General features: G+C 45.6%; 5 protein-coding genes across 7 annotated transcripts; 3 read left to right on the forward strand and 2 right to left on the reverse strand.

The window, feature by feature from the left end:
- Positions 1-461: 461 nt before the first annotated feature.
- On the reverse strand, positions 462-10,684 carry tefu (Serine/threonine-protein kinase tefu). The gene is made up of 28 exons (XM_001359853.5): positions 10,366-10,684; positions 10,188-10,296; positions 9,949-10,134; positions 9,668-9,888; positions 9,243-9,587; positions 8,066-9,187; positions 7,824-8,001; positions 7,592-7,761; positions 7,413-7,539; positions 6,981-7,348; positions 6,783-6,924; positions 6,602-6,722; positions 6,417-6,549; positions 6,067-6,360; positions 5,738-6,017; positions 5,311-5,675; positions 5,043-5,243; positions 4,838-4,985; positions 4,345-4,768; positions 4,116-4,266; positions 3,561-4,064; positions 3,185-3,490; positions 2,134-3,115; positions 1,906-2,073; positions 1,467-1,846; positions 1,147-1,399; positions 840-1,091; positions 462-787 (listed from the first exon to the last, which is right to left on the reverse strand). Exons 1-28 carry the CDS (start codon positions 10,564-10,566, stop codon positions 603-605), a joined length of 8,316 nt encoding a protein of 2,771 aa, XP_001359890.5. The 5' UTR covers positions 10,567-10,684; the 3' UTR covers positions 462-602.
- A 1,188-nt stretch (positions 10,685-11,872) lies between these two features.
- On the forward strand, positions 11,873-15,920 carry Hsc70-4 (Heat shock protein 70 cognate 4). Its single transcript, XM_001359854.5, has 2 exons — positions 11,873-12,029; positions 13,640-15,920. Exon 2 carries the CDS (start codon positions 13,640-13,642, stop codon positions 15,596-15,598), a length of 1,959 nt encoding a protein of 652 aa, XP_001359891.1. The 5' UTR covers positions 11,873-12,029; the 3' UTR covers positions 15,599-15,920.
- Amt (Ammonium transporter) lies at positions 15,685-18,591 on the reverse strand. 3 transcript variants are annotated; one of them, XM_033377986.1, is made up of 5 exons: positions 18,483-18,591; positions 18,272-18,426; positions 17,708-18,209; positions 17,256-17,651; positions 16,323-17,205 (listed from the first exon to the last, which is right to left on the reverse strand). In XM_033377986.1, exons 3-5 carry the CDS (start codon positions 18,133-18,135, stop codon positions 16,323-16,325), a joined length of 1,707 nt encoding a protein of 568 aa, XP_033233877.1. In that variant the 5' UTR covers positions 18,136-18,209; positions 18,272-18,426; positions 18,483-18,591. The 3 variants fall into 3 exon arrangements, with proteins under 3 accessions (XP_001359892.2, XP_033233877.1, XP_033233878.1); XM_033377987.1 differs by having other exon boundaries at positions 18,509-18,523; XM_001359855.4 differs by having other exon boundaries at positions 15,685-17,205; positions 18,272-18,591.
- Positions 18,592-19,869: 1,278 nt separating this feature from the next.
- LOC117183590 (uncharacterized) lies at positions 19,870-21,894 on the forward strand. The gene is made up of 2 exons (XM_033378010.1): positions 19,870-20,075; positions 21,597-21,894. Exons 1-2 carry the CDS (start codon positions 20,033-20,035, stop codon positions 21,869-21,871), a joined length of 318 nt encoding a protein of 105 aa, XP_033233901.1. The 5' UTR covers positions 19,870-20,032; the 3' UTR covers positions 21,872-21,894.
- On the forward strand, positions 21,887-27,829 carry LOC6897919 (putative mediator of RNA polymerase II transcription subunit 26). The gene is made up of 4 exons (XM_033377965.1): positions 21,887-22,011; positions 22,085-24,149; positions 24,342-25,396; positions 25,465-27,829. Exons 1-4 carry the CDS (start codon positions 21,950-21,952, stop codon positions 25,550-25,552), a joined length of 3,270 nt encoding a protein of 1,089 aa, XP_033233856.1. The 5' UTR covers positions 21,887-21,949; the 3' UTR covers positions 25,553-27,829.
- Positions 27,830-27,842: the final 13 nt, after the last annotated feature.

The raw sequence follows: 27,842 nt of genomic DNA on the forward strand, positions 1-27,842 counted from the left end.
GCCAAAGTCAGTGGGACGTTCAAGAGGTTCAGCGAAGAAATCTCGGGATAGGATTGGTTACGTATAAAACGTATTAGATTAGTAGATAATAACTATATTTGAAAGGTTTTACCATTGCAATTGTCTTTCCCGTAACGCTTACAGTCTCCAATATCAAGGTATCAAACGATTCTTGCATAGATCTTTGAAAATATTTAGAGAAATGTTCCTTTGAACAATATACCCTTGAACTTTGTACACGATTACCAGGTAACCACTATACGTTTATCAATGTATTATGTGCTAATGAACCCATTGTAGAAATTCCCACTTTTATGCGTTACAATTTTTTCTGAGGTTGTAGTGTAGTTATATAAAAGCTACATATTTGTACAACTTTAGTGGAAGTATGACATTATTTGACAGCCAAAAGATAATGGCAACCACTTATGTGCTTCCCTTTCATAAAAACCACAACCGAAATTCGCAAAAAGAAATTTGTTTCACAGATTAGAAGCAAATACAAAATAGAATATACAAAATAACGACATTTCTAATCTTGTTGATAACTGGGTAAAAATTGTGATGTACTTTTGTGGTGCTCCACAATGATGTGCGTTTCCTTATAGATATGGATCCCAGCCGGTAAAGATCATACATAGATTATCCGGCAGAGTGGCTTCGTTGATCAGACGTTCCACTTGAGCCTCCACATTCGAGTCACCGAGGGTACCTGCCTCCCGACCCTCTAGTTTATTTTGCACCTGAAGCAGGGCACGCTGGGCCACCAGATTAATCGATTCCTCGCCTGTAAATAACAATTCTAGAGACTATCTAGATAGATCGATTGATTTGCATACTTTTACTGGACTCCTGGGAGGATTGCCTATTTCTGAGTACACCCCAAATAAAGAGTGGGTCGTAGAGCAGAACCTCGAGTATGGTGGTGAGGACGGACTTGTACCGCCTCAGTATATGTACGGTGGCCTCGCAGGACTTGGTAAACACTCCCTTAGTTCCACAGATGCCCATGGGAGCAACAAAGTCACGTGTAAGCCGAAATGGTACCGTCTCTGGGGTTGCACTTATCTTGCCCTGACCGAAAGCGATGCCTGGAATAAGAAGAATATAAACAAATCCATATCTTGGATGTAATCAGATACATACCAAAATCTATGTGTATCACTTCGGCTGTTTGCTGGTCAATCAGAATGTTCTGCACATGCCGATCGCCCAATCCCAGAACGTAGCCCACCATTGAGGTGGTGGCCACGCTGTTTGTGTAGGCCAAACGCCGCTCGAACCACACACCCGGTATGGGGAACTTCTCCAGCAGAAAGTAGTGAAAAACAGGCGTCACATGTGCGCATATTTCCTGAAAGACTTCAAATCGCTTCTCCTTGGATGACTTCGCATGGCTCTGCAAATTTACAAGCGTTTTCAGGTTCCAACTAAACAAACAAAAATTAACCCATATTTGCTCGTACCCCTAGTAAGGTGCGACATTTCACGTTCTTCCAGTCATTGGGATGATACTTTATGTGTGCGCCGCTCTTGCTATCTTGTCCCACCAGGTACTCGGCTACTGGCATAGAGTTGGGGCACCACTCCAAGATGCCGCTGCGCATAGACAGGGGAGTCACTGTGTACGTGCGAAGTTGCAGCTTGCGATCGATAAACTCAGAGTCCTGTTTCAGCAGCTGATTGACAATCCCAAAGACCTGCTGCATGACGGCATCCTGACGCAGGTCATCCTTGCCCTTGATCAGCTGTGTCCGTGTCTGGCCATCGGAGCAGACACACTTCACTCTGATGGGCGCATTAATGCCACCGCAATTGCTAATTTCATTCGTCCACTTGCAGATGCCTAAATCGTGTACAGGAATTGCTAAACTAGTTTTCGTTCGGCTAAGAATTTCAACCTACTGGTGATGTTGTTGTATTCCTTGTCGGGACAAATGGGTAGCTCCAGGGTGGGACACTGCATGGCATCGAGATTCCTATGACGCCTCACCTTCTCGAACTGCTTTAGCCGCATCGCAATTGGTTGATGCCGGTTCTCGGATATTCCCTCGTTTGCAAACGTGACGATAGCTAAAAGAGAGTAAGATGAATACGGTACAGTACACAACGGAAGCCAATAAATCTTTCTACCTGGCAGCACTGCCTCCAGCTGCTTGCTGCATCTGTCTGCTAGGGGATTTTTCTCACAGATTTTCGTTATTATCTTACGGGCAATGCCCGCCCGTTCCGTGTTGCTGCCATCGCCGTCCAGGCGGGCTAATACCAGGGGATACAGCTTGTAAAAGGTGTGATGCGGATGATCCTGGCCACAGCGGACCAATAGCTCGAACAGGATCTTAAGCAGGCTGGGGTTTTTAGAATTGAGACGCCCCGTCAGTTGGTTGGTGGCACAAATAAACTTGTAGCTGGGCACTGTGAGGATCTCCTCATTGATGCACTTCTGCAGCTGCTCGTTGTGGGCATTGGTGAACCATAGCGAGATGATGCGATAGATGGCAGCGCTGGAGAAGCCGCTGTCCAGCTTGCAGTAGGCAATGTGATTCCTCACAGCCGTGCACAAATGCTCTGTAAGATTCTGTTCAATGCGCTTCAGCTCCATCTCGTCCAGAAGGGCATAGCGCTTCATTTGATTGGAGATGATGCGCTTGTCTTGGGACTCGCGATTCGATACCGTTTCCGCTACTAGACGATTCTGCTCTATGATGTCCTTCAGCGTCTGGTAGTCCTGCGAGTGGCGATACTCGTGCAGCTGCTGGTACTCCCGATCGGCATACTTGGCCATGGCCTCATAGGCCGCTGTGCGATGCTGCCTGGCAAAGGCTTCAAGCTCCTGCCACTTGAAGGACTGCGGATACGCTGCGCTCAGTTTATCTTTATGCAGCACAAAGTCGTCGATCAGCTGGATCGAGTACTTGAATTTATTTTTCAGCACTGAGCTCAGGCTGTCGGCATTGCAGTCCATCAGGAATTCTCCATGCATGCGCAGGGCTGGGACCCGCTGCGGGCAATAGATGAACTCTTGGTTTTCGACCACGTACTCCAGGATGGCCTTGGCTATCTGATGATTACCCATTTTCACATTCACATCGGCATCTTCCAGCAGCACGCAGATCTGTAATGGCAATAATCAATCCAATTATCAGCCTTTTTAGCAACGAAATGCCACTTCCCCATCCCTTACCTTGGTGGATGCCTTGATATTGGGTAGCTCTCGCAGCATCCCAATGTATTTAGAGGCTATGTTCAGCTTCCCTGCCGCCTTGCACTCGCTAATCCCCTTCAACAGATACGTGTCCATGGGGTTTTCCTTGTAATAGTCCTGCATGCGACGGCTGGCCCGCGTTCCAGGCATTTTGAAGAGTGCAATCTGATGCGAAATGATATACTCCTTACATGAAAAGTTGCCGTAATTAAGCTCCAGTTCCGTCTGCCATTTTCCAAAGACTTTAGACATCTGCCCCGGGTCTAGCTGTGCCCCAAACTGGATCTGTTTAAGGGACAAAATCTCGGTTGATGAATGATCAAAAATATAAAAGACAGTACTGCATGCGAGAGACCTCACAAAAGTCTTCTGCCTGCTGAAGCGTGCACAGCCATGTGAGGTACTTGTACACACTCTGCAGGCACTCCATGCTGTTGTCTTGTAGAATCCTGCGCACGCACTCGTAGCCACTCCCAATGGCCGAAAGGGTGTTCTCCTCCTCGCGCTGCCTAATGCTCCTAAGTGCCACAAAATGATGCCGCTTGAATTCCTGCTCCAAATTAATGGTGGCCCCAGCGCTGTGCTTCAATTGTTGTGGCTGCTGATCGGATGGCATTTCCCACTGGCCAAGTCGCCAGAAGATTTCATAGTCCGGTTCCTGCTGCTGCAGTTTGGCAAATGACCACAGACCGTTACCCTTCATGAGATATACAGCCATCTGACTGCTAGCACTGTCCAGGTGATCCGACTCCAGCAGAATGGCGGACAAGTTGTTGTTGCGACCGTGAAAATCCACGCGAGAGCGCATGGGATTGACAAAGCCAGGAATAGCGTCCAGACAACCAATCGACTCGTAAGCCTATTAAAATACACGTTTAGCATTTTGAAAATTGTTCAGAATTATGCACACCTTTTTGGCCGAAGACTGAAAGGACTCATCATCCAGGAATTTGGATTTTACCGAGCCGCAGGCCCACAGCTCCAGGTACATAATGCTAAGGAAATACGCCTGACAGTGATTACTGGCCCTGACCACATTTTCCAGCTTGATGGGAATGCTCCTATGTGGGTTACATTTCAGATAATTATAGATTATTATATATACATCGAAGAGCTGATTAGAGCTTCGTTCTTCCTACCAATTGTTGACGATCCGTATGCACTCGCAAATGTGCAAACACTTCTTAATAGCCCGCTTGTTGTGGAATATATTTTGGGTTTGGACAGCTGCCGTGGAGCTGGCGAAACCTTCGAAAAAGTAGTCCAACATTTGACAGAGACTCTCCAGGTGCTGTTGCTGTTTGTTGGCCAACAACAACTTAATAAATGGCTGCAGGCAGGTCTCGGCAAACGGAAAGGAAGACGCAGCCAAAGCATCGAATCCCTGCCAGCCGCAAGCCCTAAAAACCTGCGACACGAAGGCACACATCCAGGGCTCATAGTCCAAGTCCGGGCTGGATTTGAGAGCATTCAGCCAATCTATGGCTGGTATGTGCTGATGTTCATTCAGGAAACTCGATTCTGGTGACTTCTCAACAAAGATTTGTAGGTTCTTGATGCGATCTACGAAATAGATTTAATAGCAAATCTAAAATTAATGCCAATTTAGAGATATTGGGTACTTTTTCTTACTCAATATCGTGGCGGCGGGCTTGCTGTTCGCAACCTGAATGGCAACGGCCACAAGAGCGTCATGCGTCTTGGGGTCAAACTGGAACAAATACTTCTCCAGTACTTCACATATCACGACCAAGAATTTTTCCATGGGCTCTAGCTCCGACTGCAAAATCAGGTATATGTAAGTAGGACAGAACAGAGAACAGAGCTTTGGTTTTACCTCTTCGAAGGAATCAAAGTCGGTTTGAAAATAATATGAAATATTTGTTAGCTTCAATGGACCTATTTGGGCCAAACACTTCATGGCATCCAGATTGCTGCTCTCTTTACTTTGCGCACATCGAGCCATTTGAATGAGACGTTTGATCAGCTCCAAGAGAAGCGTTTCGTGCGCCTGTAGCTGGTCCTTGTGCCCGGCAATCTAATGTGTCAGGGGTAGCGTCAGGGGTACATTAGTCAGGATTAGCAAATACTTTTTCTATACTCACATAAATCCTAAGATCATGCAAGCGCTCTGCTGTCGGATTTTTAAGGAATGAACGCAGAAAGCTAGGCACATCAGTCCTGTCGATGTGTTGTAGAGCAGCATTGGGTTTCTGAAGAAACTGGCAATCCGAGTTCTCCTCCAGAATGGATTGTATGTCTATCTGGGTGCTGTGTGCACTCAGAATATGATTCACAACCTCCACGACCTTCTCATTGACGGCTTTCACATCGCAGTGCATCTGAAAACTGATCAATAGCTTGGCTATCTCAGTCATGTAATTCGAGAAGTCAGTCGAGCCGAAGCCAGGCTTATTGAGAAGTAGATCCAGGAAGGAGAGAGCACACAGATGCACTTGACTGCACTTGCCTGTAAAAGCACTAGCGATTATTAGATATTTTAGCTTGCATGGACTGTGGCATGACACTCACTGTGAAGCAGAAACCTAACGACAAAGAACCAAATGTCCCGCACAAAGTAAGAGAATGGAATGGCGGTTTTTGGTCCCTCGAGAGCCAACGCCGAATCGTATAGAGCATTGGCTATGGCACAGTACAGAAAAAAGGCATGAATGGCTTGGCTGGGGAAGATGGCATTGAAGCAATCGGTCTTCAAGAGCCCTAACAGATCGATTAATATGCGTGAATGCTTGATCTGAAGCAAGGACATGGCCTGGAGGCGATCATCTCCCGAGGATCTGCTATTAGAACACTGAAAGGGAATGAGTAAAGACAATAAAGAGTCTCCGGAGAATACTCACAATAAACCAGTTGAGGCATTTGAAGAGCGACTCCCCTGTCAGATTATACCAGTAACGTATTTGGGTGCAGGGCACCGAGGCACCAAATAATCTCCCCATTTCCTGCGGATCGTGCAGCCAACTAATCACAATGTAGAGCGTCTCCACATTGAGAGACACTTCCTTGGGATTGAGTTTGTAGTGCTGCAAATTCTCTGACAGCAACAGGTGATGCTCCCGAAAGTCCTGGCTTTCGCTTTCGGCACAAAGACAACTCTGGGACAGCACGAAAGCCGCAATCATGGGCAAGGCCGCCTAAAGAAAGATACTAGTGTGATTTGTGCAAGAAATAACTTATAAGGTACGCATACCTCTATGCTGATGGACTTTCTGTGGCGATGTATGTCCTCGGGCTGCCCATAGAGGAATGAATAGGCCATGATTCTGCTGCTTTGGGCTTTTCGAAAAGCCTCCTTCGATTCATAGCACAGAAAATAGGGGAACCTAAAGAAGAGCGTTAAAGGATTCCAATTTGATTTTGTAGGAATTGATTTACTTTAAAATTGGCCAGCGTTGAGAGCTCCACTTGTGCAGCAGAATATCGGCATAGGGACGAATGCGATCGCGCATGGTTTGATCAGCGCCTGGAACTTGATTTTGCAATGCCACAAACTCAGCTACAAAGATGAGAGTTAAGTTAAAAATAGGGCATGGAGTGTATTAGAGGCCTAACATACCCTCTCCCAGCCTTCGTCGGGCACAATGATACAGCAGCTCCTTAAGAGCAATCTCCTGGTGAAACGAACTAAGGGAAAAGATCGCTAGAAGCATTTGCACCATCATCGAGTTGCTATTCCGTGTGTCATCTTCATCGTTGAACTGTAAGCACTGAAATTCGATCAACATTCACGCGGTTTTGTTCTTGATTCACTTGCCGCAAGCTTTTTGAATTCAATGCTCTCGTACAGCTCTCTACAGAATTCCGAGTGCTGCAGCGAATGGCTGATTGGATCGCTGGCCACGCAGTTTGTGTTGAGAACAATGCCCAGGGTAGAGATCGTGGCAAAGCGCACATCTAGCGTGGGCATGGTAATGAATTTCGCCGTGGACTTGCAGAGCACCAAAAAGTTTTCCATCAGATAGATGTCCGGACAACGCAGGGCAATCGAGCCAACACAACGCACAATTTTCGCTGTAAGGCGGGAGGTATAGGATTTCTTCAGCGCAATCTTCAGCAGTGAACTCAACGCCATCCACATATCATCCAGCTGCTGTTCCGTATGGTGGACAAAATGGAAAATAGCTGCAAACCAAGGGAAAACGTTACTTATATAGTACTTTCGGATGGCCTAAGTTATGAGACTTACTAGGAATATGATCCACTATCTCATTGATGACATCCAAATCGAGATGATGATGCTGGAAAACGTACTTCAGTTTGTCCACCAGCCATATGATGGCTGCATCCGATATATTGTCGCAGCTGCACAGCATCTGAAGAGGGGGTAAGGAATAAGGTAAAATTTCATTGTAGGCACACTCCTACCTTGGTCACAATTATCACATCTGAAGGCGTCCAACGCATAGTAATTTTCGAGATGTATTCAAAGGATTCGTCATGATGCGAACTGAGGCTACACAGAGCTCCCAAAATGTGCAAACAATGAGCTGTTATGGTAGCATGAACCGCACTTTCAGATCGCTCCCGGCGCATGCCTGGAAAAATGATACATATTTAATATCAAATTACAAACTAAAATGTCGTAGATAGCCTTTACAATGATCTTTGAGAGTAGATCCTGTAAATTCCACCAACATTTCTATGGGTTGTCTCTCCAGGTAGTCCAAAAGAATGGAATTAGATCGGAAAATCGTGAGCACAGCGATCTGTTGCCGAAGAATCTCACGCAGGTCACTCTCATCCATCATCTCCGTACAATTGGCTTTGTACTGGAACTGAAAACGAGCAGAGAACATCAGTAAGTAGATTTTAAAGCTAGAAAAGCCATCCAAAACCCACCTCAATGTGGCTCAAAAACAGGCCTATTCTCTTTATCAAAGGACAGACAGTAAAATTCTCGGCATCGAAGACTTTGTAGTAAAGAAGTCTCTCCATGGTGCAGACTAGCTTCTCCAGACTGTTCAGATTCTTCAATATGGCAGCCGCTTGACTCTCGCTGGCACTCTGAAAGTTGAGGCTGCGCATAAGAAACTCATAATTGCTTTGATAAAGGCAGTTCTTTGCTGGCGACTTGTGTTCGCTGTGCAGCTGCTGGTTGGCAGACTTAACAGGCGCCAGATATTCCTTGTCCAGGCAAAGCAGTTGCTTGTTGTGTCTATAGGCTAAGAGATTCTGATCGGGTGGGACTGTGCCTGGATCTGGGCTGTTGCACAGCTGTTGCAGCTGCTGCTCGTCAAGAAAGTTGATGATGCTAATCGAAAATGTATCTGCCAGGAGGTTGGCATCAATGCTGGCTATATTGTGTATCACCTGAGTGACACTGCATCTCCCACCGCTGCCATAGGCCCAGCTAATAATGGGCTCCAGTGTAGCCGATGCCTTATCCTGGCCGCATTGTCCTGCACGTATGTAAATCTCGCGTATGGTGGCAATGCATTCGTTGCGCTTCAGCATCTCATTCGAGATGAAGTTGTGCAACAGGCTAGAGGCCATCTTCTGATTCAATTTGTCGTGTTTGATCAGCATCTGCAGCATTAGTTGCTTCTCCTTTATCTCCTCACTGATCGTGGTGGTCACGGATATCAAATGGTTTCCCATTTGACTCCACAAGTCAGCCAGATAGTTCTCCTGTATGGATTGCGACTGCAACAGCTCTCGCTCCTTTGCGAGCAGGCATCTCACGCATATGCGCACATTTGTCAGGTTCCTGACATTGCCATACATTTGCAGGATACCCAGAACAGTGCTTAATGCCTGCTGGTAGTTGGCCACATTCAGGACCACAATGCTCAACTGCAGTACCTCTGCATATATGGCAAACCAGACATCATCGAAAGTGGTTTCCTTCTTGTCAATCAACCCAAACAATACCTCCATTTTGTCCGAGGGTCTGGGTAGCTTCTTGGGCGCATCCCCATCTCCATTCGAGTCATTTTTCCGTAACTCCAAGTCCCATAGCACCTGCAAAACATGACCTTTAAGATAAACAGTTTTGGAATATATTTCGATTTCTCACTATATACATGACCAGCGCCGACATCTTGATGAAGGACTCGCAGAACTTGTCATTGCTCAGTTTTGCGGTCTTATAGCGGACCAAAGAATTCTTGCGTATTTCCATTTCCACGATTGTCTTCAGCCTAAGCATGGTCTGTGGCCATTTCTCGTTGAGCGGCACCCCAAAGGTGTTGAAATCGCAAACGCTGAGCTTGGGATATAGCGAATGCAGTGAATGGATGACGCACTGGAAGAATATTTTTCTGGTGTCGTCGCGAAACACATCCTCGTTGTGATATTCGCACAGTTTTGGCAGAATATCTTGCATGTGGAGGCACAATTTATAGTGGTAGTTCACAGAGAGCTGAATGAAAGAAAGAAAGAAAATAAACAAGATTTAACCATACAGGTTGTATGGTTTTTATGAGGCGTATTGTATTATACCTCTGTGGCGAAAAGGAAATATAAACGAACAATATCCTTTTTTCTGCCAGCATTTGCCGTCTGAGCAAAGTTGACCAGCTCTGGCAGGTATTCCACAAGATCACCGTGCAACTGAACGCGCTTCTTGGCCAAGCCAACAGTCTTGGTTAAGCATTTCACTATCCTATTGCGTAGAAAATCATCATCGTGCACATTCAGTTCAAACAGGTACGAGAGGATGCCTGTAGCAACAACAGGTGGTCAAATTGCTATGTTGGGCCACCTTTGGAGGTGTCACTTACGACTGTACTCATTGATTTTTAGCTCGCGAACATAGCTGGGCGAGGAGTAGATGCCCCCCTCAAGTAAGTTCATGAATCGATCGCCAAAGTACTTCACCACAGTTCGCATTTTGATGCCCTCTTCGAATGCACTAAAGATGGTTATCTTTGCCAGGAAGTGACCCTTTCCAGATGTGTCACTGCCAGCTAAGCGAAGGAATTTAACCAATTAAATTGTATGCCTTATTAAACATTCATACCTTCTATATTGAATTTTGTAATCTTTTCCAGAACATTGCCATACAAGTAGTTCTTTGCCGCCAATGTCTTGAAAGCTTTCTCGTTGGCATCGTGCAAATTTGAGGCGTGCTGCGGAGTGAAGAAAGAGATAGTCAGACGGTACGTTTGGTGGTAATGGGCCGCAGCCAATGTACAAACCTTGAAAAGTGCCTCTTTGCATGCATCAAAAACATTGGGCCACGACAAATCGTTCCTTTTGTCCAGGATCAGCGCATTCAAATCATCTCTGCAGTTGGCCAACTTTTCGTCCAACTGTTCAATGCCCTTGCTCCGTGTGGCTGGCTTCTCCGAGCGCACATCACCGAGGATGCGCTGAACTTCATTCAACAGTCCACTCATGCTTCACAGTCCATCACTTGTTTCAAAACAGTTTTAAAATAGCTTCTAGTTCTAAATTGTATAGTAATCGGCGAAGGCCGCAATTGCAGCCGGTGCATATCGTTATCGAGGTGGCTTATCGCACAAAAATATCGGAACTAACCAGGGCACGAATTAGTCGTCATAACCGGTTGACGACAAGAGTCCCATTCCATGCACCCATACCCTGGGTAAAATGAATGTTATAGAATTGTGAATACGTTTGTCTTCCAAGGCCCAGTAGGTATCAGGATCGACATAAATATATGCAAGATACTAATAATGTACTTGAATATGTCTAAAGAATATCAATTTGAGAAAAGGTCTTAATAAATTACGTTTGATCTTCATATAAAATGAGCGAAATAGGGTGTACAAAGGGCTATACACGCATCACGTCTTCAAATACCAGCAACATTGCGACTCTTTTTTTTGTTGAACTATTTTGTTTAAACCTTGTTTTAGTCAAAATACAATAAAATCAAGGACTAAAACCTAACCAATTGTGTAGAAAATTGATTCATTAATCGTATAAAATTATGTGGGCATGGCTAAATGTTCTATATAGCTAGTAATATTGCACGGAATATAAAAAACGAGGAATATGTAAAATATAACTTGAATTTGTCAGAATATTTACGGTATATTTTGAAACTTAAGCGGTATGTTTCGGTATATTTCCGCGGTCACACTGTACTCGTAGATTTCATTCGGGACGGAGGTTTTTAATTTTTTATTCCTAAAAACCGCTATCCACACATACCCTGGGTAAAATGAATGTTATAGAATTGTGAATACGTTTGTCTTCCAAGGCTCAGAAGGTATCAGGATCGAGATAAATATATACAAGATACTAATAATACACATGAATAAGTCAAAAACATATCAATTTGAGAAAAGGTCTTAATAAATTGCGTTTGATCTACATATAAAATTAACGAAATAGGGTGCACAAAGGCCTATACACGCATCATGTCTTTAAATACCAGCAACATAGCGACTGATTTTTTGTTGAACTATTTGGTTTAAACCTTGTTTTAGTCAAAATACAATAAAAGCAAGGACTAAAACCTAACCAGTTGTGTAGAAAATTGATTCATCAATGGGCTAAAATTATGTGGGCACGGCTAAATGTTCTATATAGCTAGTAATATTCAACGGAAGAAAGAAAACGAGGAATATGTATAATATAACTTGATTTCGTCAGTATTTTTACGGTATATTTTTAAAACAAGACCGTATATTTCGGTATATTTCAGCGGTCACACTGTACTCGTAGATTTCATTCGGGACGGAGGTTTTTAATTTTTTATTCCTAAAAAAACCGCCAGTTTGATCGAACGTGAGTGTCTACTCGACAGAAAGATTAAGTGGGACAAAAGTGAAGTAGCAATTACACGATTACACATATTTTAGTACGTTTTAACTAAACAAAACACACAAAGGTAAGTGCCGAATCACGTATTTATGATAAAGAAAGTGTTTATGCTTAATTTTCATATGGTTGCTAGAAAACGAAAAGGAAGCCACGTGCTTTTCGTGTATACTATATAAGGTAGTTTATTGATCCGCTTACATGCACCCATTTTCATGTTCAATCAATACTTGCATAGTAAACGAAAATGCCCTGGCCTGTGACCTAAAACTAATAATTTCAGGATGCACATATTTTCATGTGTATTTTGATGAGTAATAATTAATCAGATAGTACGAAACCAGAGTTAATCTCTGTAATTGCTTATTAATGCAAAATGTGACTGTGGAACTTCTGGAATATTCCATTGGGAAAATTGACCGCTTCATTCTCACATGCACGCTTACACACATATGTATACGCATGCATACATACAATATGGCAGGCATAGATAAAAAAAACTTGCGTCATCCAGCGCCTACATTGCATTTACTGCTGTTGTATAAAATTAATCAATGCCAAAATTACTCATCGTAATTGCCTATTAATTTCAAAGTGCTATTGCTCTTTGCTAGAATATTCCAATGAATGTTTGCGGCTTCTCGCACGCGCACACATATCCATGCATACCACGCCTAACAACATGCTTTTTCCCACACAGACGGATGATTCAGATCCGTTTAATAAAAACGAATGAGATAAAAATAGTTTTTAACACCATAAATTAATACTTTTTGCGGGTTTTTCATATAATTTAGCTAAAATTAAACACGCGTTGCTAACCGGCATCCAAAGTAGAAAGAAAGAAATGCTCTTTGCGCGCCCTCGACACTATAGTTGTCTCGTTCCAACCCGCCACACACTCGCCCCTTCAAAATGGCTCGGCCTCAGCGTGGTTTCACGTACGCACTCGTGTGTGTTTGTGTGCATGCACGTGTGTGTTCGCTTATTTCGCATTCCAGAATTTTCGTCTTTGTCCATGCGGTTTTTTTTTTGCTTGCGCATTTCAAAGAAAAATAATGGCAGCTGCTGCTGATCGACCGCCATGTTTATCGCTTCATCATTGATCTTCCCGTTTTTTTTAACAAACTCGGCATTAGTCATTGCCTTTGTGTGTTCGCCAATCTCGGCTATGACTCCGACATTGGGCTGGCAACCAGTTTCAGCCACATGAGAAATACAAACATAAAAGGCAAAGCGAAAACTGAAATGGCGGCTGTAAATGGCGAAATGCGATTACGCTTTTACTACGACGCATACGAAAATTTGTTCTAACGCTGGCCACGTTTTATGAACCCTTTGGTACATTGGAACTGAGCTGTTGTTTGCTTATACAAAAGCTGTCATAAATCATTCAATTGCGGTTTGCTTTCCACTGCACTTTTCGCAGTGCTGCGGTGACCCATGAAATGGTCTTTCCTTTTCCACGTTTTCTACACAATTTTTCAAGGGGTGAAAGTGTCATAACAACTCAGTTCATCACATGTCTCTTGGGATCAATGCACCCCGTGCCAGGGCACGTCAGAAAACAGCTGACTTTGGAATAACTGTTCAATGTCAGTTTATTTTCCATTCGAATTATTACGTGTTTGTGGAAAGAAAATCGAAACTAATAAATAATTTTTATATAATTTATTGCAGATGTCTAAAGCACCTGCTGTTGGTATTGATTTGGGCACAACCTACTCTTGTGTGGGTGTGTTCCAGCATGGCAAGGTCGAGATCATTGCCAACGACCAGGGTAATCGTACGACACCATCCTATGTTGCCTTCACGGACACGGAGCGTTTGATTGGTGATGCCGCCAAGAATCAGGTGGCGATGAACCCAACCCAAACGATCTTCGATGCCAAGCGTCTGATTGGTCGCAAGTTTGAGGATTCTGCTGTGCAGTCTGACATGAAGCACTGGCCCTTCGATGTGGTCAGCGTAGATGGCAAGCCCAAGATTGAGGTTACGTACAAGGATGAGAAGAAGACCTTCTTCCCCGAGGAGATCTCCTCCATGGTGTTGACCAAAATGAAGGAGACCGCCGAGGCGTACCTGGGCAAGACAGTGACCAATGCCGTCATCACTGTGCCAGCCTACTTCAACGACTCGCAGCGTCAGGCGACCAAGGATGCCGGTACCATTGCCGGATTGAATGTGCTGCGTATCATCAACGAGCCCACAGCCGCTGCTATCGCCTATGGCCTGGACAAGAAGGCTGTTGGTGAGCGCAACGTGCTTATTTTCGATCTGGGTGGCGGTACCTTCGATGTTTCCATTCTGTCGATCGATGACGGCATCTTCGAGGTCAAATCTACGGCCGGTGATACCCATCTTGGTGGTGAGGATTTCGACAACCGTCTAGTGACCCACTTTGTGCAGGAGTTCAAGCGCAAGCACAAGAAGGACCTGACCAGCAACAAGCGTGCTCTGCGTCGTCTGCGCACCGCCTGCGAGCGCGCAAAGCGTACCCTCTCGTCGTCCACCCAGGCCAGCATTGAGATTGACTCTCTGTTCGAGGGTACCGATTTCTACACCTCGATCACTCGTGCCCGTTTCGAGGAGCTGAACGCCGATCTGTTCCGCAGCACCATGGACCCCGTGGAGAAGGCTCTGCGTGACGCCAAGCTGGACAAGTCGGCCATCCACGACATTGTGCTGGTCGGTGGCTCCACCCGTATCCCCAAGGTGCAGCGCCTGCTCCAGGATCTGTTCAACGGCAAGGAGCTGAACAAGTCGATCAATCCCGATGAGGCTGTTGCCTATGGTGCCGCCGTCCAGGCCGCCATCTTGCACGGCGACAAGTCGCAGGAGGTGCAGGATCTCCTGCTGCTCGATGTCACCCCACTGTCTCTGGGTATCGAGACCGCCGGCGGTGTGATGAGCGTGCTGATCAAGCGCAACACCACCATCCCAACCAAGCAGACCCAGACCTTCACCACCTACTCGGACAACCAGCCCGGTGTGCTCATCCAGGTGTACGAGGGCGAGCGTGCCATGACCAAGGACAACAATCTCCTTGGAAAGTTCGAGCTGTCGGGCATTCCCCCAGCACCACGTGGCGTGCCCCAGATTGAGGTCACCTTCGATATCGATGCCAACGGCATCCTGAACGTCACTGCCCTGGAGCGTTCCACCAACAAGGAGAACAAGATCACCATCACCAATGACAAGGGTCGTCTCTCCAAGGAGGATATCGAGCGCATGGTCAACGAGGCCGAGAAGTACCGCAACGAGGACGAGAAGCAGAAGGAGACTATCTCCGCCAAGAACGCTCTCGAGTCGTACTGCTTCAACATGAAGGCCACCCTTGATGAGGAAAATCTGAAGACCAAGATCGCCGACTCTGACCGTACCGTCATCTTGGACAAGTGCACCGAGACCATCAAGTGGCTGGATGCCAACCAGCTGGCCGATAAGGAGGAGTACGAGCACCGTCAGAAGGAGCTCGAGGGTATCTGCAACCCGATCGTCACCAAGCTGTACCAGAGCACTGGTGGTGCTCCTGGTGGCATGCCGGGCGGTATGCCCGGAGCTCCCGGTGCAGCTGGAGCTGGTGCTCCCGGTGCTGGTGCCGGCGGTGCTGGCCCCACCATCGAGGAGGTCGACTAAACCATTCTCAAATACCCAAACCTCACACCCACTCTCAACCATCCAAAAGTACATCAGTTCTCTTGTATAAAAAACAACAAAAACACTACAAGAGCTATTTAAATCTGGACTCTAAATTGGAAATTCGATTAACATCAAACCAAAATAAAACGACTGCTTCTTTGAGGATCATTTAATAATTACCACACTTCTCATAAAGGAACTCACACAGAACTGCATAAATAATATATATTATATTATTATCATCGATCGATCACCAAACAAACAATATATTTGCTTATACTTGAATTCAATAAATTAATTTGAGAATTGCAAAAACATATTTATACCCAATTGTATTATTCCTGTAAGATTAGAGATTTGTCCCACTGTACGTTGGATCAATATTTGTTCTGTTGCCACTATCATATCTGGCTAATGACCTGTTGTATGCATATTAAAAAAGACGCGGGCCAGGTGGTTTAGTAGATAAAAGCAGGGCATATTTATAGTTTTCTGGGTGTCGTTGTTGGGTTTGTACATTTGCCAGGCTGTATAGTAGACATATCTTTAGGTAGGCCTACGCAGCTCTGCTCAAAAATCAAATGAAAAGGCCATACATTTACTATATTTTATTACAAGTTTGAGCATGAGATCTACTCAGCCCATTCAAATGTTTACATTTCCTCTAAAACAGCGTGTCTACTTGGTTTCCCCTATTTTGGGGTAACAATCTAATATCTGACTAATCAACCCAAGCAAAGTTTGGATCTTTGTCCAGCTTATTGGATATGGTAGCTCCAATCACAGGCAACTCGCTGTTGTTGGGACGATAGAAGCCATCGCTAATGAGCTCTCTTGTGAGTGGTCTGCGACTGAAGACATTTCCCGGAGGCTTGCTCGGCGTTTTAGGTTTGAAGGTGATGTCCGAATCAGCGACCAATTTATGTCGGGTTATCCGCGGATTGCTCACCTGCTCCAGGTACGATTGCCACTGATACAGCTTGTCCTCGGCCGCACGTAGTTGGTCGATGCTGCGCTCGTGGCCAGGATTAATGCCGATTGGCTGGACCCCAGCTATATTCTTGAGATCCACTTGAATGGGCGCTAGGGCGGAGATGGCACGCGACAGACCAATTTGACTGTGACGTATACGATGCTCGGTGAGATCGGCGCCCAGCAGCTCCTCGTGCGGATCCATGCGTATGGGTATGATCTTGTTGATCACATAGAGGAGCAGAAACGTTGAACAAATGCCCCAAGATGCCAGACAAAGTGCAGAAAGGGTCTGAATACCGAGCAAGTACCAGCCACCGCCCTTGAACAGACCCATGCGTCCGTTGGTCGTGTCTAGAGGTATGGGATTGTCGGCAAACAGTCCCACGGCGATAACACCCCAGATTCCGCAGACGCCATGCACAGCACTGGCACCCACTGGATCGTCCACGCCCAAGCGATCGAACAGCGGCATAGCCAGCACACAGAGCAACGAACCGATCGCACCAATTACCAAGGCCTCCCAGGCGCGATACAAGAAGCAACCGGCCGTGATGGACACCAGCGAGCCGAGCACTCCATTGATGAGATCCATGATGTCCATCCCACCGTCGTGCCGCCAAAATGAGAATCTGTGGATGGCAAAGACTGAATTTTGGCCAAACATTTCACGGCTGCTTACATGGAGCTAGTGAAGCCGCCGCCAAAGGAGCCCATCATTGTCATTACGGCCGCTCGCGCTGCATACTGCCACTTCGCTCCGCTAACGCCGTAAGTGCTGCCCGAATTGAAGGCTAGCCATCCCCACCAGAGCACAAACAAGCCCATGCAGGCGTTGACTGGATTGCCCAGCGGCAGAGGATCATAGCCCTCGGAGTAGCGGCCCAAACGCGGACCCAGCATAGCGGCCGAGGCAAAGGCGGATGCACCGCCAATCAAATGCACGGGTCCGCTGCCGGCAATATCCACGGCGCCCAGTTTATTGAGGAATCCATGCTCGCCCCACACCCAGCCAGCGGGAATGCAATAGACAGCCGTATTGAGGAACGAGAACAGGCAGTAGGCCTTAAAGTTGCAACTGGAATGAAAAGGCTATGCCATGATAATCGATACTCTCTAAAGAATCGCTCTTACCGCTCTGCCATCGCGCCACTCACAATGGTCGTGGCCGTCGTGGCAAACGAGAGCTGGAAAAGAAAGGCAGCAAATATCTGACCCATCAGGGCATCGCCAACGGGCGGATCCAAAAGAAAGTCTCCAATAGCTATGAACGGATTGGAGAGCGGCCCACGGCCGAAGCTCATGCCATAGCCAAAGAGCCAATAGGTGAATCCGCCAAGCACAATATCGATCACGTTCTTCATCATGATGTTGACCTCGTTCTTGATTGACACACAGCCAGACTCCAGCATGCCAAATCCCGTTTGCATTGTGAAAATGATAAAGGACGAGGTCAGCACCCAGTTGGTGTCCTCCGTGGAGAGGTCATAGAGTCCGGGTATCACATAGTTACTATGATTTCGCCCGATCCCCTTCAAACCGCTCGCCGTGGCGTTGTCCATTTTCGAAGCCGCTTCCACCGCTCAGGACGTCCGACAGCCTCGCGTGATGGTCAACGAGTGTCCGGGAAGTCATGCTAAACATCAAATTCGAGTCAGCCAAATTCTCCCACTGAATAAATGAATGTTTGCAAATTACCTGCATTTGATTTAACTACAATTTAGTCGCCGCCTTTCAGCAATTCGTCAATTATTTCGTGTGCGTGTTGTTTACGGCGGCTAAATTCTTGTTGCTGATTTTTTCACATGGCCCTTTGAATGCTTGACATTGTGTAGTTTTTGGGATTTGCATGACTGAAACGTATTGGAAAATTAATGGGGACATTTTGCATTTAATTGAATTAAACTACCCAAAGTGGGGAAAAGAAGTAGGTACATATTTCAATAAGTAATTCAAAGCCTCTCGACTTAAATGTGGATTTTATGACATTACATTAAAGCCCCTGAAAATTATACTACGCTCATAATAAAACATGTGCAACTGACTAATTCACTTATGTTTTTGAGAGTTTACTGACCAATTTTTGGGTTGTTGGTTTTTCCTTTTCGATAGCTATCAATTTCGATTGCTTGCACTCCAATCGATCAGATGCCATTATCGAACCTTCACCTGTGAGGGAAGACATATTCTAAAATTTATCCACAGTTATATACTGATTGTATTGTTATTTTCAAAACAAAACGCCGATAAGTTTCGCTTATCGCACAAAAATGCCCATAACCGAATAACAACCCCAGCCCTGTGCATCGATATTTAGTATCAAAAGTCTATCAATATATATTTAAAATCTGTACACAAAATCTCGTTGGTTCGCTCGAGCGATGGGGTGTCCATTCCATAATGAAACTTAGTGGATTTATTGAGAATTTTTGTGCGACCAGCATTTCAGTTCATTTTCGATGGGTTGTCGTCCAGGACAAGTGATATCACAAGTTAGGTCTTGAACTAGACTGCCGCAGCGATGAAGATAGAAAGACAACGGTCGTTGAATAACGAAAACCCAAATCACCGTTTCATCACTCAAACAAACTAGTTTACGCGTTGTGTTTTTTAAAATTTGAATTTGCCGCCAAGATAACGATAATACAATCGAGTATATACAGATAACTAATCAAATGAATTAATAGCTAAAAACATTTCAATCTAAAAAAAATGGACTATTAATTACGTTTCAAAGCAGTTTGGGAAACACTATTTTAATATTATTTAAGGAAATAGGGTATACAAATGTCCATATTCATAACTGAATGAGTTGACCAGCAGCAATGACGTAATAGTCTATACACACTTACGTTTCATTCCGTGACTCACGTTTCATGCTTTGTACTTTTTGCTTAAAACTTATTTTAGGCACAATCCAATAAAAATGAGTACCTAAAACTAGCCACTCTTGTAGAAAATCGATTCATCAATGGTATTAAATTCTGTGTTCGGATCTGGGAGTCCCAGCTAGCTAGAAATATTAGACCGAAGATCGAAATCGAGGAATATGAATTCTTATCCTGGACAGAGGACGATTTAACCCATTGTCGACCAGTGGGTATCTTGAAGAATTTTAGAGCAGTTCAATGGAAAGATATTGTGGTAATTTGTTATGTAGGGAAAGAAGAAGGATGAAACTTCAACAAGAATTTACAACCAGTGCTAACTTCCGCTGTTTAACTCAAGTTTAAACAATGGGGTTTTAGGTGGGCTAAGATCGTTTTTTCATCGCTACATTAACGGTATATTTCTGAGGGTCAGACCGTATATCGTATCGATAAGTCCGCGGTCACACTGGTTGGCTCGAACGTTCGTAAAAAAAACTGTTGAAAATAAACTGTTAATACAAAAGTTCTCTATCAATTAACAAGCTTTAACTAATTGTTCGGCTATAAGTGCGAATTCACCGTGTGCAATATGTATTTTTTGGCATTGCTTGCGTTCATTGGAAATGCCAAAGGTAAAAGCTAGTGGGGAAAACTGGTGCGAAAAATTTTTGGTACACACACACATACACATGCTAAAATCAGCTCCATATCCTGGCGGAGCAGCAAAGAGAGTGAAAATGGCGAAACTGTATAATATTTCAAAAGTGCAACATATATAAAACTCCTTAGAAGCGAATACAAGGTTTTTCATGTAAAATCAATTTTGATTGGGTTGGCTCCTTCTACAATAATTGGAAATATGGTCCATGGCCACAGAGTTCACAATTTATGGGGCACGGGCCACACACATACATATACCAATGTATGTATACCAATACCACGGCACATGCTGCGCTTCGGTTCGCTCTTTTTCTCAGTAGAGCAGAGCAGAGCAGCAGCAGCAGAAACTCCTGCGAAAAGGGGGCATAACGGTGCTTGGGGGCTGGGGAAATGGAAATGGCAATACGAAGGAAGTGGCCTGCAAAATTTTGCTTTACTTCTGTACACACATATACATATATTAATATATGTTTGGATGTCCGTGTAGGTGGGTGGGTTGTTTGTGTGTATGGTGTTTATTTTTTGCATGTACACCCTGGCTCCTGTTTGTGTATGGGTGTGTACTATTGTGCTGGTGTTGGGGGCGGCAGGAGGCTGGACTGGGTGTGTATGTTGCCTGTGTATGTATTTAGCATTCACACACATGTACACAGAAATTTCACTTGGAAACTCTCGCATAAAAGGCAACATTTTTCTCTTCTTTTTTTGTGTCGCGAGGGTGAGTGTGTGTGTGTTTGCCATTTTTGTTCGTGCGTTTCCTGACCAGAAATTCGCTTAAGGTATGGTATGGTCGCTTTGGGAACTAAGCTTGCCTCCCTGCCGTTGTCATGCTGCACACACGCATATGTGGGTGTGTTGTACTGTATGCACACATTTGTATGTATATTTGTTTTTAATTTGAATTTCCTTTTGCTGTTTAGCATTTAAATGATGTCGAAAATATTCTGCGTTTGCATTTAATTTCATTCAAGTGATAAATATCATGGTCTCCCTCCCTCACTTTCGCTGTTGGTTTATGCAGCTGTGCAGCTCCCTCAATCTCTCTCTTTCTCTCATTCAGCACCTGCTGCACTTTGTCTATGCATTTGTATCTGTGCGTTTTGTGGTTGTGTACGTGTGTTTTTGGTGGCACAATGTTAAATCAGCGAAAAGTTGGTCAAGTGTGTCAAAATAAAGAATTCAGGCCCCAGCCTCCATCGAGTGTGCCATTATATGGTAGTATATGTGTTTGAGAGTGCACACGTACTTGGGTTTGTGGTGACTGTTAAATACAGGGGGAAATCATCGAGCTTCTGGAATGATCAGGGCTGCTATTGTTAGTTCGGAGGTTCTGGAAGGAGTTTCTGGAACAATAACAATCTACATAAATCACAATCTTGCAGAATTCTCAGCCTCTCCAGTGTTCTGTCCTAAGTTTAGTCCCCTATAAATATGCTTTAAAATACAGCACCAGCAGCACCAATTCAAGATATCGTTTTGGAAACATTCCACAGATGGTAACGCGGTGAGCTCTAGCCTCATACCCGGCGGACACTGCCGGGACTACAATGGCAAGCTGTACGAGACGGGAATGCACTATATGCCCGGGCCGGACTCCTGCCGGCTGTGCATCTGCGACAGCGGTCTGCCCAAGGCTTGCAAGATGGTGCTGTGCGAGGCGTTCAGCAAGTGCAAGTCCTTCCAGACGGTGGGCAGCGGGAACAACTGCTGTGAGGTGATCTGCCTGGATGATCAGTTCAGCGATGGGAGCACGGACTTTGGCATTTGACTGGTGGCCAGTGGCATCACTGCCACGCTCTCCCTGTCCTTGCTCTTCTTCCTGGTCAATCGGCTGAGGCAGCGCAAGATGCGGGCCCGAGAGAATCGCCAGAATGCCGAGGATCAGCGCAGCATTGTGGGAAGCATTGGGTGAGTCTTTAAACAGCCCCTAGCCGGTCCCTAATAGACAGTGAAAGCATTTCTCTGTATCTGTTCCCTCCAGATACATTGCTGGAAACATGGGCTACATGGAGGGGAATCTGAGTGCCATCGATTATTCGTACGGTGGAGCAGCCACCCACTATCCACTGTGGAAGCCGCATTTCCCACGCGGCGAGGCTCCGCCTCCGTATGAGGAGGCAGTGGCCATCTCCCAGGCAGAGGCGCTAAGTGCCCAGTGCGTGGTCAGCCTGCCGGCCAGCTCCCAGCGTGCCGTCGCGAGCGTTAGCCAGCAGCAGCAGCTACAGCAACAGCAGCAGCAGGCGCTCCAAGCGCACCAGGCCCACCTTCAACAGCACACGCTCCAGCTGCACACTCAGCCGCAGCAGCATCATGCCCCGTACGCCCAGCAATTGGTGCCCCATCCGCAGCACGCCCATCAGATGGCCGCCGCCGCCGCTGCAGCGGCCGGAGGTGGCTCAGTTCTGCCACAGTCCAACCAGTACACGCAGAGCACCACGAATCTGATCAACATCAATATCAATAGCGGGGGCGTGACCACCATAGCCACAGGCGAGAACCACCAGCCACCATATAGCCTTCAGAGCGAGCAGCAGCACAGCCTCGAACAGCAGCAGCAGCAGCAACACCACCACCAGCAACAGCTCCAGCTGCAACATCAGCAACAATTGGCCCAGGCTCAGGTCAGCAATGGTTCCATCTGCCTACAGACAATGCCCAAACCCAGTGGGGGTGGGAGCAGCGAGTGCAGCTACAAGAACTGTCATTTGAACATCAGCGCCAGCGTCACCACGGCGGCTGCCACCAGTAGCTCTGCTTCCTACACGGCGTCACGCAGGACAACGCCACGCGGCTCCCAGGAACTGCTCCATCAGTTGCCGCAACAGCAGCAGCTGCAGCAGCAGCAAACGCAACAACAGCAGTATCTCACAGTGGCCGATGTGGAGATCAATGCCAGTGCCAGTGCAGCCAGCTATCATTCCCTCCCCGCCAGCAGCGAACTTCTGGCCACGCCCACGCATGCCCAAGTCTTGCAGCATCAACAACAGCAGCAGCAGCAGCAGCAACAGCAACAGCAACACCATCAACAGATGCTGGCAGCTGCCATGTCCGCGCCTTCCATGGAGATATTGCAGCCTTTAGAAATATCAACCATTTCAGCGGGTCCTGCCTGTAGCACAGCGGACCAGGCCACGCAGCTGCCGTTGCATGCGACGCTCAAGGCACAGCAGCAGCAGCACCAACAACAGCAACAACAGCAACAGCAACAACAGCAGCAGCAGCTCAGTCTGGTGTCCGGGTCGAGCAATAAGACACCCTCGAGCTCACGTCGCTACCATCGCACTATTCCCCGATACTTTGCCGTGGCCGATCCGCTGCAGGTGAATGTTAGCAGCAAGTCCAAGAGCAGCAGCAGCAGTAACAGCAACAGCAGTGAGGTGGCAGCCAGCAGCAAGGCCAGCAAGAAGCCGATGTGCCAGTGCCCCATCCAGCATGTGCCCATGTCCTATATGGGCAGCACGGCCAATGCCAATGCCTTTCTCAGTGGAGCCGGCAAGCTGTTCAGCAACTCGAGCAGCAATTCCAGCCCCACTTGCTCCCTGTCGCCCGGGGCGGCAGTTGGGGGCGGTGGCAGTGTCCGGCATGCTGGCACTCTGGCATACGGCCAGCGGGCCAAGTCCTCGACGAATCTGCAGCAACATGCTCAGGATCTCATAACGGCTGCAGGCGTTGGCACCCTCAAGCGCAGTGGGGGGGCAGCATGCGGACATGAGCTGAAGATTGCCACCATCTCAAAGCAGGTGGGCGATGAGACGCAGACGCATCATCATCCACATGTCAGCGGCAGTTCGGGTGGCTCCAGTGGCGGTGTGAATGTCTCGGCCATCATACCACCGCCGCCACTGCAACATGCCGAGGATGTGTCTGCACCGCCCATCGTGTTGGGTCGCGTCCAGAAGCGTTCCTCATCGTCCAGCAATTCGGGGGAGCTGCGGGGTCGCAGCACAAATGGCAGCGGGAGTGCAGCCGGACGCAGTGCATCCAGCAGCAGTAGCGGTGGCGGTGGGGCCGCCGATGTGCTCTCCAGCGCCTACTTGAATCGAAAGGTGAGTTCGAAATGTAAGTAATCCCATCATTGTGAGAGATTAGCTTGCAGAACGGAGAATGTTATGGCGAATAATCGAAATTTGATACACCTTTTGATTGGCTCGTGATGTGAGATGATGATGATGCCTTATTCCATTCCCCGATCTGAGATTTGCTTCGGCTTTCAGGGCTAATCCTGTACGTACTTGCAGGTTGATGCCTACTTGAGTTTGACACAGAAACAGCAGCAACATTTCTTTAACCAACAACAACAGCAACAGCAGAAGCAGCAACAAAAGAAACAACAACAACAGCAACATCCCGATCAAAGCAACCCAACTTTACCACCGAAACTCTACAAAAGCCTAACGAATTTAAAAAGCGCCACAGTCACAAAAACATCAACGGCGCCGGCTCCTACATCCTCCTCCTCCTCGTCGAACAACAACAGCGTGGCCACAATCTATACGCTGAGCAAGCCCGGCGGCGCCAGCTCGAGTGTCCAGCGGAAAGAGCAAACCACACCCACACTGACACTGCCGCCGGCAAGTCCCAACGCAGCCAGTTCCGGGGAGAAGCTGCTGCTGGCCAGCGGCAAGATCAACTCGAGCACATTCTATCCACTGGCCAATCACGTGACGTACACCCTGCCCAAGCACATCAGCGGCAAGGTGTCGCTAAACAGCACCATCAACAGTGTGGTCAGCAAGGTGCCATCGGTGATCAGCATACCGCCGGTGGAGAACAACAATGCTGCAGGGGGAGGACAGGGTACGGCTGCAACCACTGCTGTTACATCCAAAAGCACAACACTGCCAAAGATATTGCGTGTAAAGCGCGACACAGGAACGGGGACGGGCACTGGCACGAGTCCGGCTATCGCCCATTGCCAGATGCCGAATTATCCGTTGGCGGCGTCCAAGAGCAGCGCCAGCGGCGTACGATCGGCAACGGCATCGGCATCTACAACACCGAGCAAGCAATTGCCTGTTTGCACCACCTCGAAGAACTGTTTAAATCCCAAGGAGCACTTCCTGCCCAACGACACCAGCCTGGACGATGACTATCTGAGCGAGTGCGAGAACTGCAAGATAGCGCAGAGTGCCAAATACTATCTGGATGCGGAGATGAGTGGCGGCGGCTCATCAGCCTCCCCGCAAGAGACCATGACGCTGCAGCGTAAATCGCTCGAAGAGACCAAAGAAGAGCCGCACGACAGTTACTATCGGAGTTCGCATACGCTGCCCAGCAATGCCAAGAAGCATGGGTGAGTGATCTACAAGTCATGGAAAAGAGATTGCTCTTGTTCATAATATAATGCCTGTTCCTTTGCAGATCTTCTAGCAAGAACAACAATCGAGAGTCGTGGCAATTCTCAACGATTCCCGCTGCCAGCTCATCGGACGAAGATGTCAACGAATGAGATTTAAGCCATTTTCTTTAAGGTGCCCCCGGGCCAGAAGAGTGTGCATCCTAAAGAAAACGTAGGCTACAAAACAACAATACCCAAAAATCCCAAAGAGTAAAGCTAAGAGTTAGATATCAGCGTACTTGTTGCTGCATAACTGAAAGAGATATCTTGTATATAGGCATACGAAAATGTACTTAATCTAATGCTCACGAATGTAATGTAATGTATTGTATATCTAACGAATAGTTATGGCATTGAATATGTAGATTCATTGACTGTTTAGATATATCCATGAAGATAATCTAACCAATCGGCGGCATGTAAATTTTGCGTGTTTGTTATGCACCAACCCAACCCCTCTGTATATCTCTGTATGTATGTATGTAATTGAAGAAAACACTGTATATGATACTATTAGGAACGAAGGAAACCAAAGGAAGAGAAATCAATTATAATCACACATTATGGATTAATGGATTAGAGGAACTGTTGAATACTTGGCGTATTATGCATTTGAATATATTACGATTAAGATGAGAAAAAGATGTCAAACATTACTGCCATCTGCCAACCGTTAACTGTCAATAATTATTATATATGTATTGTATATGTAATATCTATTCTATATAATGTATCGTAACTTTTTTATAACTATGGAATCTGACCAAATTTGAAGGTATTTCCCCGCTCCCTGACGCTGCACACCCCAAAAAAACACACACAAAAGGACTCTAGTATAAGCTTTAAATTAAACTTATACACAAAAGAAATATAGGCTCACATTCCAATAACCTAAGCGCCTAAAGTTCTTCCTTACACGCCGCACTCCATGGAATTTCTTCAATTGTTATTTTTTTTCCATAATAATAATAACTCCCAAATGAATGTACAATATATAAAACGAACATAATTCAGTGTATAGAAATGTAAGAGTAAAAATTGTTTCTAAAGTCGTATTTAGACATTAGACGGTTTCTTTATCGATAACGAAGGACTTCTTGGCTAACGAATCATTTAATTTTAATTCTTCATTCGGCAGGCAGTGCTATTCCTTGTAGCCCCGTACCAACCATCTCCGCCCTGCAAGGCAGTCAGTCGTCTAATGCTAACGATGTAGTCACCAAAAAATATATGATAGATATTAGAGCCACGTCCCCAAGCAGCAGTGAGAGGCAGCAGGCACTAGGCTGCTCAGATAATAAAAATATAAATTGTTTGATTTCATCAATTTGCAAAACAAAAACAAACAAAAAACTAGTCGTAATCATACTCAACAACCGAGAGGAGATACTAAGCCAGGAGTTAGTTATGCCAGCAATTAGTCGAAAGCTTAAAATAGATGAAGGACAAAGAATACCAGAGAATAGAGAGAAAAGATGCATATGTATATTGATTTCCTTTGGCTTATAGTTTCTTCCGTTAATAATTTAATTATTAATTATCTTTGGACAAAAAACACGAGAATGGTTTTTTGTTCTGGCTTTTTGGTTGTAAAACGCGATCTCGGATCCGCCGGGGGACTCTTGGTCTGACGAAAACTGAATTGTGTTCAACCGATGCTCAAAATACCAATGATATAGTATATGTATCTATAAGAATGTACAATTTGTTGTTTAGTTTCGGATATATAATTAACGAAAACGTAAACAAAACAAACTCTGTTATGAAATGCTCAAAGCGTGTACTGACCACAACGCAATCGTGTCTCCCCCCCTTCACCCCTACGGGCGATGGTGGGGGGCTTTAACTTAACAAAAAGGGAAATTAAAAAGTATTAACAGAAATTACTCAATAGTATTAAAAAATAATCAATGGAATCAAACGTTTTTCAAAATATAACTTATTAGTGACGGGTCATTTATCAAAATTAAGTTCCCAAAAACTATTCAATGAACAACAACAACAACAACAAAATAACATATGTACATCACGGCTAAGTACGAATTTTTATTCATTAAGCTATATTTACTATTGATGAAAAATCTCATGAAACCAAATATTAAACTAATACGAAATAAAACAAAATACTTGGTAAAAAGTAGTTTACAAATTACAAAATGGAAAATTAAAGTAAAAAATAAATTATAATTAAAACTAGTGTGTGGCGATAGTTAAAACAAATTTACCAAATTCGAAAAAAACAAAAACCGTTTCAAAATTATTCAGCACTGAAAATGATGTTTGTCGATAGCCTGCGATTACATTGATTAATAATCGATGTTCATCAAATGTTTCGATGACATACATTTGTCTGAATAATTGCTTAAAACAAAAACAAAAAAAAGCAAACAAATATTACGAG

The sequence above is a fragment of the Drosophila pseudoobscura genome, chromosome 2 (assembly GCF_009870125.1).
Source record: "Drosophila pseudoobscura strain MV-25-SWS-2005 chromosome 2, UCI_Dpse_MV25, whole genome shotgun sequence".
Classification (NCBI taxonomy): domain Eukaryota; kingdom Metazoa; phylum Arthropoda; class Insecta; order Diptera; family Drosophilidae; genus Drosophila; species Drosophila pseudoobscura.